This window comes from Chlorocebus sabaeus, chromosome 1, assembly GCF_047675955.1.
Source record: "Chlorocebus sabaeus isolate Y175 chromosome 1, mChlSab1.0.hap1, whole genome shotgun sequence".
Taxonomy (NCBI): Eukaryota; Metazoa; Chordata; class Mammalia; order Primates; family Cercopithecidae; genus Chlorocebus; species Chlorocebus sabaeus.
Window position 1 is genome coordinate 18,306,240 of NC_132904.1, and position 12,709 is coordinate 18,318,948.

A 12,709-nucleotide genomic window follows, 5' to 3' on the forward strand; every position below is an offset into this window, starting at 1 on the left:
TGCTTGAGCCCAGGAGTTTGAGACCAGCCTCGGCAATATGATGAAACCCCATCTCTACAAAAAATACAAAAATTCACTGGGCATGGTGGCATGTGCCTGTAGTCCCAGCTATTCAGGGAGCTGAGGTGGGAGGATCGCTTGAGCTCGGGAGGTCAAGGCTGCAGTAAGCCATGATCATGCCACTGCACTCCAGCCTGAGTGACACAGCAAGACCCTGTCTCAAAAAATAATAATAATGTAAATATCTTGCCTAGAATAACATAGCTAGAAACTAGCAGGGACAGGGCATGAATTTCAGTTTGCCTGATTCCAAATCCACTTAATGGCTGTGCTCAAGTGATCTCTTCCCTCCTCTCCACCTGGCAGGCATGAACAGTTTCCTCATCTTCGCCAGGAGGATAGACATTCGCATGGTCTCCCTGGACATCCCTTATTTTGCTGATGTGGTGGTACCAATCAACATTACCATGAAGAACACCATTGCCATTGGAGTAGACCCCCAGGAAGGTCTGTGTGGCCCTCCCTTCCCACCTGGCCTTCTGTCCCTGCCCCTTCAGCAATTACTGTCCTTCCTCTCCCACCACCTTTGTCTCCTGCCAAAAGCCGGGGGTTTCCCATACCCTCTGGCATAGCCCCTGTCCCTGTCTCTCTAGCATTTTCTCTTTGGTTGTGAGAGCATGGTTTGGGGCCCTCTTCTCTCCATCTCTGCCAAGAGCTATCCTGCTATGATATTTCTGCATTTTCCTTGATTTCCTCTGCTAGAGGCTCCAGGGCTCTCTGACATGCTCTGGTGTTTCAGGACACGAATCAGCTGTGTGTGTCCCATTGTAGGGGGTGAGGGTCTTGGTTGAGCCAAGCTTTCCCTCTCCAGGAAAAGTGTACTGGTCTGACAGCACACTGCACAGGATCAGCCGTGCCAGTCTGGACGGTTCACAGCACGAGGACATCATCACCACAGGTGGGACTTCCTCCCAGCCCAGGGACCACCTGTCTGGCAACGGGACTGGGGAAATAGCCCATCTGTTTTAAAATAGGAGCCAGTGTGCTCTTTTGACTTCCCACAGGGCTACAGACCACAGATGGGCTCGCGGTGGATGCCATTGGCCGGAAAGTATACTGGACAGACACGGGAACAAACCGGATTGAAGTGGGCAACCTGGACGGGTCCATGCGGAAAGTGCTGGTGTGGCAGAACCTTGACAGTCCCCGGGCCATCGTACTGTACCATGAGATGGGGTGAGAGCTGGCTGTATCACACTGGGTAGTGCGGGGGCCAGCTCAGCTGGGGTTATGATGGGGTGAAGGTGGGTAGCAGAGAGCAAGCTTGCATCACAGGAACAAGGTGACCTCCTTGGGGCTCTTCCACTCTCCTGTGACTTCTTGCAGGGTGACAGTACAGTGTAGAAGTTAAAAGCATGAGCCTTGGAATCAGAATCCTAGGATTGAAATGTTTTCATCATGTATTAACTATATCACTTGGGTCCAGTATTTAACCTCTCTGATTCTCAGCTTCCTTACCTATCTATTAAATGGAGGTGGTAGTGAAAATACATACCTTGTCGCCCTTATGAAGATTGAGATAATGCACATGAAGTATTTTGCAAAGCATTTTGTCAAGCAAAAATTTTGCCTGACATACTATAAGTACTCAAGTGTATCTGACATACTGTTAAGTACTCATGGTATGTGGTAGCTGCTGGAATAACTAGCTAATACAGCTAATATTCTTCCTCACTCAGGTTTATGTACTGGACAGACTGGGGGGAGAATGCCAAGTTAGAGCGGTCCGGAATGGATGGCTCAGACCGCACGGTACTCATCAGCAACAACCTAGGATGGCCCAATGGACTGACTGTGGACAAGGCCAGCTCCCAACTGCTGTGGGCCGATGCCCACACCGAGGTGAGAGCCGTGCCCTTGCTGCTTCCTAGGAGCCTGGGAAGATGGGAAAGGCCTGCCTCAGATCTCCACGGAGAGTTCCCTATCTGCTGATCACCACCCCCCACCCTCTCCTTCCTCTGCAGCGAATTGAGGCTGCTGACCTGAATGGTGCCAATCGGCATACATTGGTGTCACCGGTGCAGCACCCATATGGCCTCACCCTCCTCGACTCCTATATATACTGGACTGACTGGCAGACCCGGAGCATCCACCGTGCCGACAAGGGTACCGGCAGCAATGTTATCCTCGTGAGGTCCAACCTGCCAGGCCTCATGGACATCCAGGCTGTGGACCGGGCACAGCCACTAGGTGAGAGTCAGAGGGCTGGGGCTGTGAGTCAGAGCCTCTGGCTTTCTGGGGCCGTCTCAACATCAGAGATATATCCAGAGCACAGAGCTCCTTTACAGCCAGAAAGACAGTGACCTGTTTAAGCTCCCTTTCAGGATTGGGCTGTGTTCTCTTTGGGTATGGCTGGTACTGCAGCTGTCACCTTCAGAGGACTCCTGGAGATCCTCCTGCAGACCCTCCTTCTGCCTCACCCCTCCAGGCACTGAATCCTGTCACTTATAACAGCAAAGAGTCAGCCACAAGCAACTGGGACCTTTGTAAGATTCAGATGATGTTCCAGGCTAGGCGTGAACACTTCTGCTTCTCATCACCAGGTTTTAACAAGTGTGGCTCGAGAAATGGCGGCTGCTCCCACCTCTGCTTGCCTCGGCCTTCTGGCTTCTCCTGTGCCTGCCCCACTGGCATCCAGCTGAAGGGAGATGGGAAGACCTGTGATCCCTCTCCTGAGACCTACCTGCTCTTCTCCAGTCGTGGCTCCATCCGGCGTATCTCACTGGATACCAGTGACCACACCGATGTGCACGTCCCTGTTCCTGAGCTCAACAATGTCATCTCCCTGGACTATGACAGCGTGGATGGAAAGGTCTATTATACAGATGTGTTCCTGGATGTTATCAGGTATGAGCAACACTGAAACCTCCAGAGGACACAGATTTGCTTCTGATCGCCTATGGGTGAGGTTATGTTCTGACCACTAAATGGATGAGTGATTCGGCACTTTGGATAGTGAGTTCTAATCCTGACTTGTTCACTTTGTAGTGTTGTCACTTAGAGCAGAGTTTCAAACTTTTGTTTGTTTAGAGATTACATGGAAGCCTAGTATGTAAAACAAACAACAACAATAAAAAACAGGTAAAGTCAGGGTGGGGACCTGGAGCCTTTCACATCTACCATTGTGCCCTGAGGGAGCTCCAAGAATCCCCAAGGACTTACTGATGAGTAGGCCATATTACCAGTATCTGTATTGCAGTAAAGGAGCCCCAGCCAAATGCCAAGGCGTACGGTGGTTTACAAAGCTGTTGTTTTTTATTTTTTTGTTGTTTTATTTTTATTCTTTAAATCTGTGGCCCTAACAAAGCTTAGGAATATGATGCCCTGCTACCAGTAAGAGTGGTTTCCCATGGCAGAGATTCTCACAGGGAGGAACAGGGAACATTCCTCTTTACTCTCCCCAAGGGATGTATTAGAATCTCAAGCTGGGGACAGGTAGGCATATGCAATTTCGGGAAGTCCCCTAGGTGACAGTGACATGCTCCCCATTCTGAGGTAGAGTTCCCTCCTGCCTGTAGGGCCTCTGCAAAAGTGCACGGATAGGGTTGGGCATGGTGGCTCACACCTGTAATCTCAGCACTTTGGGAGGCCAAGGCAAGAAGATTGCTTGAGCCCAGGAGTTCAAGACCAGCCTAGGCAACATAATGAAACCTCATATCTACTTGTATTTAAAATTATTTTTAACTTTTAAAAAATGCACAGGTAGGTTTTGACAAATCTGTATTTCTTATAATCACCACCTAACAATCCTTGTCTCTTCCCAAAGATATGTGGGTAATGATAAACCTGTCTTCTAGCAAGACATCCCCTGGCAACCGCCACTATTTCCAGTTAGCAGGAAATACTCTATCCTCCTAAGAACTGGTTCATTCATTCTGCAATTATTTTATCGAGCATTTATCATGCTGGGTGCTGAGGAATGTACTCACAGATACTTGGTCTCTGTCCCTGTGGAGCTTACAGTTCAGTGGGGGTCCAGTTATGGGAACATGGGTTAAAGGAGTTCTACTCTATTCTGGGGCAGTCTGGTTGCTCATCCAACACTGGGCTCTCCCCAAGGCGAGCAGACCTGAATGGCAGCAACATGGAGACAGTGATCGGGCGTGGGCTGAAGACCACTGATGGGCTGGCAGTGGACTGGGTGGCCAGGAACCTGTACTGGACAGACACAGGTCGAAATACCATTGAGGCATCCAGGCTGGATGGTTCCTGCCGCAAAGTGCTGATCAACAATAGCCTGGATGAGCCCCGGGCCATTGCTGTTTTCCCCAGGAAGGGGTAAGTTTATGGCCAGCAGAAGAGAGATCCAGGGAAGAAGGGCTGGGTGGAAAAGATGGTGTTACCTTCTGTGTTCTCTCAACCTCTGGGTGCCGTCTTCCCTTGCCTTGATGATGATGGCACTGTTGTGTCTCAGGTACCTCTTCTGGACAGACTGGGGCCACATTGCCAAGATCGAACGGGCGAACCTGGACGGTTCTGAGCGGAAGGTCCTCATCAACACAGACCTGGGCTGGCCCAATGGCCTCACCCTGGACTATGATACCCGCAGGTGGGAGTCCTGCACCAAACAGCCTCCTGGAGATCGGGTGGGCAGAAGAGAGAATGGTTGAGATTAAAATGGAAAAATGAAAAGATAGAAAGCTTCTTGGTATGTGGGGAAGAGGAACCATTGAGAAGGATGAGGGAATGTATTCTTAGAGCAGCGATTGCTAAATCCAGCCCTCAACCCTTAGGTGGGTTTTGTTTGGCTGGTTTACATGTTCCTAGTTTGAGTGCCTTTGGCAGAGCATGTCTTCTGGCTGGACCACAGGTCTCACACCCCTACTCATTTAAGGGCTGATTCTTGTATTTGTTATAATATAACAAATCCTGATCCCTTCAGGCTCTGGAACTTTGTTGTTGAGACAGCATCTTGCTCTGTTGCCCAGGCTGGAGTGCAGTGGTGCAGTCACAGCTCTCTGCAGCCTGAACCTCCCTGGCTCAAGCCATCCTCTCACCTCAGCCTCTCAAGTAGCAGGGACTATAGGCACATACCACCATGCCCAGCTATGCCCAGCTAATTTCTAAATTTTTTGTAGAGACAGCGTCTTTCTATGTTGCCCAGACTGGTTTTGAACTCCTGGACTCAAGCAATCCTACTGCCTTGGCTTCCCAAAGTGCTGGGATTTCAGGCGTGAGCTACCACACCTGACCCAGGCTCCAGAATGTACAACTACTTGTCTAGATAAGAAATGCTGAGGGCAGGGGGAAGGGGCTCTGAAGAAGTCTGTGCCCCCTCTGACCCAAAAGAAGCGGAAGGGAATCCAAGACTTCTGGAACGGTGGTAGAATGCCTTCTTCTTTTAACCTCAGTGAGGTCCATGTAGACTGAGCTCACTTCTTTTTTTTTTTGAGACAGTCTCACTCTTTTGCCCAGACTGGAGTGCAGTCGCATGATCTCGGCTCATTGCAACCTCCATCTCCTGGATTCAAGCAATTCTCGTGCCGCAGCCTCCCAAGTAGCTAGGACTACAGGCACGTGCCACCATGCCTGGCTAATTTTTGTATTTTTAGCAGAGACGGGGTTTCACCATGTTGGCCAGGCTGGTCTTGAACTCCTGACCTCAAGTGATCCCCCGCCTCAGCCTCCCAAAGTGCTGGGATTACGAGTGTGAGCCACCATGCCCGGCCAACTGAGCTCTCTTAAAGACCATTTGTAAGAATTTGGGCTTTGATTCTTGAGTAGGAGTCAAAGGGCAATCAAATTCCTGAAGATGAAGCTGGGTGGTGGTTCCGTTGAGGTCAGTAGACTTTCTACGCCTCCCCAGAGCAGCCCTGACCTCCCCACTCATGAACCACCAGCTCCCCTCTTCAGCTTTGGGACTCACAGTGACTCCTCATTAAGGGTGTTTCTTGAGTTCTCATAGCACCTGCCAGTCAGCTCAGGAGGGGACAGATAGGTTCTTAAGGGGAAGAGCTGGGCTTCCTGGCAAGCATTTGGAGCAGCCACTCTTTTCGTTTTCTTCACAGGATCTATTGGGTAGACGCCCATCTGGACCGGATCGAGAGTGCTGACCTCAACGGGAAACTGCGGCAGGTCTTGGTCAGCCATGTGTCCCACCCCTTTGCCCTCACACAGGTACTGGCTCAGGAGAGAGGTAACTAACCTCCTTGACTGGGATGTTTCTTTGGGGTTCTAAGTCAGCAGTCTCAGCTATAGCTGCTACTGAACAGACATGCTATTGAAGCTCATTTTAGGGATTTTTCCTGTGCCCTGAAGCCTTGGTAGGTTGCTAGGGCCACCCAGTGCCCTCATACTCCTATCCTGCCATTCCCATGTTCTAGCATTCAAAGGAGTGGCTCTCAAAGAGTGGTATACAGAATCAGATGTGGCACTTGTTAAAAGGCAGGTTCCTAGGCCGTGACTATAGAGGTTATAGAGAAGCAGCTTCGTGACAGCTGGGCACAGTAAAATACATTTTGACAAGTTCCCCAGTTAATCCTAATGCTGTGGTCCCAGCATCTGGGCTTAGGGAGCTCACTTAGTGGCAACAGAGTGGAGTGACTAAAAGCCAGAGTTTTGAGGCATCTAGCCAGTTTTGTAAGTATTTAATGAGTACCATCAATGTGCCAGGTACCTGGGTTCAAGTTTTATCTGTATTATTAAATAACTGGGTAACTTTGAACCGGAGTGACTGAACCTCTCTCAGCTTCAGTTACCTACAAAATAAATCAGCCTAATAATAGTATCCTCCTGAAATAGACACAAAGCATTAGTATAGTACCTGGCACACAGTAAGCACCACACGCATGTTATCGCTACCCATTTTAATTATTATTAGCTGTCACTTTTGAGTTCTAACACAAAAATAATTTGGGCAAGGAAAAGAAGATCTACCAGGCCTGAGGCCAAAACAGGAATTCTCAATCATTTAAAAATCTTGGCCAGGTGTAGTGGCTTATGCCTGTAATCCCAGCACCCTGGCTGAGGCCAGAGTATCAGTTGAGCCCAGGAGTTTGAGACCAGACTGGGCAACATGGCGAGACCCCGTCTTTACAAAATTTTTTGTTAAATTAGCCAGGTGTGGTGGTACACACCTGTAGTCTCAGCTACTCAGAAAGCTGAGGCAGGAGGATCACTTGAGTCCAGGAGGTTGAGCTGCAGTGAGCTACGTTTGTACCACTGTGCTCCAACTTGGGCAACAGAGCAACATGCTATCTCGGAAAGGAGAGAGTCAGAGAGAGAGAGACAGAAAGGAAAGAAGAAAGGAAAGAAAATAAAGAGAAATAAATTTGACCCTTTTTTGCCAAATATTATCAACTCTGTCTGAATTCTGTATTATGTTCTACTAGCCAAAAAGATTTTTGTTGTTGTTGTTGTTGTTGTTGTTGTTTTTAAGATGGAGTCTTGCTGTGTAGCCCAGGCTGGAGTGCGGTGGCATGATCTCGGCTCACTGCAACCTCTGCTTCCTGGATTCAAGCGATTCTCCTGCCTCAGCCTCCCAAGTAGCTGGGATTACAGGCATGCGCCACCACACCTGGCTAATTTTTTTTTTTTCTTGAAATGGAGTCTCACTCTGTTGCCCAGGCTGGAGTACAGTGGTGCGATCTTGGCTCACTGCAACCTCTACCTCCTGGGTTCAAGTGATTCTCCTGCCTCAGCCTCCCGAGTAGCTGGGATTACAGGTGCCCACCACCACGCCCGGCTAATTTTTGTATTTTTAGTAGAGACAGGGTTTCACCATGTTGGTCAGGCTGGTTTCGAACTCCTGACCTCGTGATCCACCCGCCTCAGCCTCCCAAAGTGCTGGGATTACAGGCATGAGCCACCGCGCCTGGCCTAGCCAAAAAGATTTTATCTGGTTTTACTTAATGATAGGCTTTTTTTTTCATATTCTAAATGTAAAACTACAGGGTAATACTGCATATAGGTTTTTCAATCTACAGGTTTCCCCACAGTTTCTGATATATACCCTTCGATGGGGATGAGAACACCTTCATTGCCCCTCCCTACCCTTGGCTGAGAATTTCACCATCATTGCATTAGAAGAAAGCTGCCTACAGAAGTAAGCAGATGATTTGGGGCAGTGCTCTGAGCAAAGGGCCCAGAGGAACCTAGAATAACCTTCAAATTTCCTCCTATTTGCTAGAGAGGGAGCCATTCAGTCAACTGAATGGGGACTGAGTGTTAGGTGCCAGAAATTCAGAAATGAATAGAACACATTCTTGTCCTTGAAGAACTAATCTGTTAGGATGGACAGACCTGTAAACAAATTGCTTGAGTATAAAAACGCACTTGGGCAAGTGACTACAAGGTGCAGAACTGTATAGAGGAGAGAATGGTGAAGTCTATATGGATTTGTGGAGATTTCATTGACAGTGTCATGTCTGGGGATGCACAGAAATGAGGAAGCGATGAAGAGGGCATTTCAGCAGAGGCAGTGGCCAATGGTGAGGCATAGAAGCTGTACAAGAAGGAGTGTGCTTGCTGAATAACGTATACTGTTTGTGGGCTTCTCCTGTTGAGTAGCAAGACAGGTGGATCTACTGGACAGACTGGCAGACCAAGTCAATCCAGCGTGTTGACAAATACTCAGGCCGGAACAAGGAGACAGTGCTGGCAAATGTGGAAGGACTCATGGATATCATCGTGGTTTCCCCTCAGCGGCAGACAGGTGGGCTCCCGGGTACTGAGCCTGCTTCCTTAACATCTGTGGGATTGGTCTGTCACCCCAAGGACTGTTAGGGACCAAGACAGGGCCACAAGAGAGCTTCTTGGTTCACATTTTAAACGCTTAGACCTTTTTACTCCCTCACAGTTGTATATCTCCTGCTCCCCTGTCCCTGGGAGTAGGGTAATCCTGGATTTCCTGTTTTTGAGAAGCCTTAAATTGGGAGACCTGATTGTGTCACAGATAAGACACTCATCTACTTTGCCTCTAGGGACCAATGCCTGTGGCGTGAACAATGGTGGCTGCACCCACCTCTGCTTTGCCAGAGCCTCGGACTTCGTATGTGCCTGTCCTGACGAACCTGATAGCCGGCCCTGCTCACTTGGTGAGTTGGACTGTATGACTGGAGCCACTCAGCAGAGCCCCTGGAAGGGCTGAGGGTCAGCAGCCTCTGATCCTGGTCTGATCTGTCCTTCTGAGTGGGGTCCCCATATAGAAGGTCTTATTAGTGGAGTGATTGGTAGCAATCTGCTCGGGTTTTGGGAATTGCTCAAACCTGCCCTCTGGCATTTGCGAGAACAGAATTCAGGTCTCTTGATTCCCAGGTCCCTGCTGTGGGATAATCAGTGGCCTGCGCATCATTCTCTCTTCCTGACTTTGGTGAGCCAGCTGTCCCATCCAGAGCTACTATTATGGAATCCAACTCCTTTTTATTTATAGTATTAAGAAGGGCTACTAATGAAGGTGCCTGTGACTAGGGCAGCTAAAAGATTGTTTTGTCAAGTTCTCCAGCTGCTACTCTTGGGCCATATGTAGGGGTTTGTGGTTCCAGTGGCCCACTCCAATCCTCTTTTTTGTCTAGTGCCTGGCCTGGTACCACCAGCTCCTAGGTCCACTGGCATGAGTGAAAAGAGCCCGGTGCTACCCAACACACTACCTACCACCTTGCATTCTTCAACTACCCGGACCCGCATGTCTCTGGAGGAGGTGGAAGGAAGGTAAATAGGTTCAATGCAGGCTTATGAGCCCTTTGATTCAAATCACCATCCCACGACCAGTAGCTCATAGTCCCAGCTTGATCGGGTAGTTGGGAGGTAGATTATGTCATGAGCTACCAGTCCCTGTTATTTGGGACAGAAGGTGATATTCAGACTTGTAGACTGTTACAAGTGATTCCCTTTTTAGCTCTGAGGGCAAGGAGCTTTAAGAATAACTTGAAGGCCAGGTGCAGTGGCTCACACCTGTAATCCCAGCACTTTGGGAGGCTGAGGCAGGTGGATCACTTGAGGTCAGGAGTTCGAGAGCAGCCTGACCAACATGGAGAAACCCCGTCTCCACTAGAAATACAAAATTAGCTGGGCGTGGTGGTGCATGCCTATAATCCCAGCTACTCGGGAGGCTGAGACAGGAGAATCACCTGAACCTGGGAAGCAGAGGTTGTGGTGAGCTGAGATCGCGCCACTGCACTCCAGCCTGGGCAACAAAGAGCGAAACTCCATCTCAAAAAAAAAAAAAAAAAAAAAAAAAACCAAAAAACTTTAAGCAGAAATCACTTAGGAGGACCCTCCCACATAGTATTCCTTCTTCTTCTCTCTGTGACATTTGCTCTCACATCATAGGTTTGGCATACTGGCTTGTCCAACAGTAGTCTCTGGGCTGTGGCTTGATGACTTGGAACAAAAAGTCTTCCCCAGAGATATGATGGCCTTAGCTTATAATGACACGTGCACCTCCCTCACACATACACAAACACTGTTATTAAATAAGTAAGCATAAACACGAACAGTTCTCAAATCAAGTATAAAGTATCTTATTTCATTAAATTAAAGGTGCTATTCATTATAAAATGCATCCTGATTTGAGAAATTAAACTGAAAAGATAAGCAACAGCAAATGTGAAATGCTATTGATCGTAAGTTACATTCCTGTTTCAGAGATGGTAGACCATAGAAAAAACAAACATCTTAAAATCGGTTAAATATGATGTTACATTCAATTCAGAGACGTTCTTTTTTTTTTTTTCTTGAGACAGGGTCTCACTCTGTCACCCAGGCTGGAGTGCAGTAGCATGAACACAGCTCAAGCTCACTGCAGCCTCGACCTCCTAGTTTCATGTGATCCTCCAACCTCAGCCTCCCAGGTGGCTGGGACTATAGGTGTGTGCCACTATACCTGGCTAATTTTTTGTACTTTTTGTGGAGATAAGGCTTCTCCATGTTGCCCAGGCTGGTTTTAAACTTCTGGGCTCAAGCAATCTACCCGCCTAGGCATCCCAAAGTGCTGGCATTACAGATACGAGACACTGCACCTGGCAAAAAATTCTAATGACTGTGTTTTCCATTTATACCTTATAAAAAATAATCTGGGCCAGGCACAGCTCATGCCTATAATCCCAGCACTTTGGGAAGCCAAGGTGGGCAGACCACATGAGTCCAGGAATTCAAGACAAGCCTGGGCAACATAGTGAGATCCTGTCTCTACAAAAAAAATTTTTTTTTTTTTAATTAGCCAGGCATGGTGGCACATACCTGTAGTCCCCGCTACTTGGGAGGCTGAGGTTGGAAGGATCGCTTGAACCCAGGAGGTTTAGGCTGCAGTGAGCTGTGATTGTGCCACTGCACACCAGCCTGGGTGACAGACTGAGACCCTGTCTCAAAAAAACCAAAAAAACAAAAATAAATAAATAAATCATCTGGAAATACAGATGTGAATAAAGAACAAGTGAATATCCTAGGCCTATATATAATTTACTCTTAATGTTTTGATGTCTATCCTTTCTAGACATTTTTCTAATTAGAACAGTTTTTTTTCCCACTGCAACATACTGGTCTCTTTATTTTTAATATCATCAGTGGCTTACAAGGTAGTTAACACTTGATTTCAATTCTGAAAGCAGAAACATAATAATAATCCCAAATAAAAACTTTAGACTCAATGTCTTAAAGTTACAAGATTTGCACATGATCAAATTCATATGCTGTGTGCCCCCATTCTCTGTTTTTACTACAGTTTGTAAAGAAAAGGAAACACCCAGGTATAAACATGTGCCTTTCTCACTAACTTTTAAGTACTATCAGTCATTATTACTCTCTGATTTTCTTTAGGTTTATTTAGAAAACTTTTGACCCCTGCTCGGACCTTTTCTTATTGTCAGAGTTCTATTTGAAAATTCAGTGCATCTTGGTTCCAAATGCTCTTGCAAGTAGCTTTTCTCTGGCTGTTTAGGAGATGCCTTTGATTGCCTGCTCAAAATGTACCACAAAGAAGTCACCTTCTGAGCATTTCAAGTTAGTTATCTGCTCTGGATGTCTTGTATGTTCCCTTGTGCAAGAATGAAGAGAAGAAAAACATTTTTTGACCTTGGGATATTTAGCTCTTGTGATAATTTTTATCCAATCAGATTGGCTTGGCTAGCAGCTTCTTCTGACTCATCCTGGTAGTTTAAGAGAGCCTAATATTGATGTCCTTAGTATTCTTTCTGCAGATTTCCAACTCACTCCCAAACCTGCTTCTCATTTTTAAAGGTACATATTTTGTAACACATTTAAACATGGTATAACGCTTGAAAACAGTGCCTTGCACAGATTTATCTCCATTTCCTGCTGTTGCCCTCTCCATGCTTCTGATATCTTCCATCTGGTACATTCTCATACCTGAAAGCCCCCGCTTACAGGCCTTTCCCCCTTTCCTGGAGGAAGGTGTGATCTTCATTGAGTATAAGTAGGCTTCACATTCAGTTTTCTGTGACCCACAGATGCTCTGAAAGGGATGCCAGGCTGGGCCTCTGTGCACGTTCCAATGAGGCCGTTCCTGCTGCTCCAGGTAAGCCCTGAGTACCCCACTGTTCTGGAAAAGAAGATGTAATGAATCTAAGTCTCCACTGATATCTTTCATAACCTTCATTGGGACTCTGGGGTTGATGAACTCTTTTTAAACTAAATCCATAGAAATAAGAATCATAATAGCTCTCATCACTTACAGTTACAGCTTATGATATGC

The 12,709-nt window shown here is 47.3% G+C and overlaps 1 protein-coding gene across 2 annotated transcripts in view; it reads left to right on the forward strand.

Moving 5' to 3' along the window:
• LRP4 (LDL receptor related protein 4) overlaps positions 1-12,709 on the forward strand; it is a 60,964-nt gene that overhangs the window by 39,336 nt on the left and 8,919 nt on the right. For both annotated transcript variants that reach the window (XM_037999407.2, XM_073016721.1), the window contains exons 23-35: positions 367-507; positions 872-958; positions 1,065-1,236; positions 1,740-1,902; positions 2,025-2,250; positions 2,604-2,907; positions 4,120-4,338; positions 4,475-4,609; positions 6,069-6,177; positions 8,569-8,713; positions 8,982-9,095; positions 9,573-9,708; positions 12,465-12,532. In XM_037999407.2, the coding sequence (XP_037855335.1) occupies positions 367-507; positions 872-958; positions 1,065-1,236; positions 1,740-1,902; positions 2,025-2,250; positions 2,604-2,907; positions 4,120-4,338; positions 4,475-4,609; positions 6,069-6,177; positions 8,569-8,713; positions 8,982-9,095; positions 9,573-9,708; positions 12,465-12,532 (2,019 nt within the window). The remainder of the gene's footprint in view (positions 1-366; positions 508-871; positions 959-1,064; positions 1,237-1,739; positions 1,903-2,024; positions 2,251-2,603; positions 2,908-4,119; positions 4,339-4,474; positions 4,610-6,068; positions 6,178-8,568; positions 8,714-8,981; positions 9,096-9,572; positions 9,709-12,464; positions 12,533-12,709) is intronic.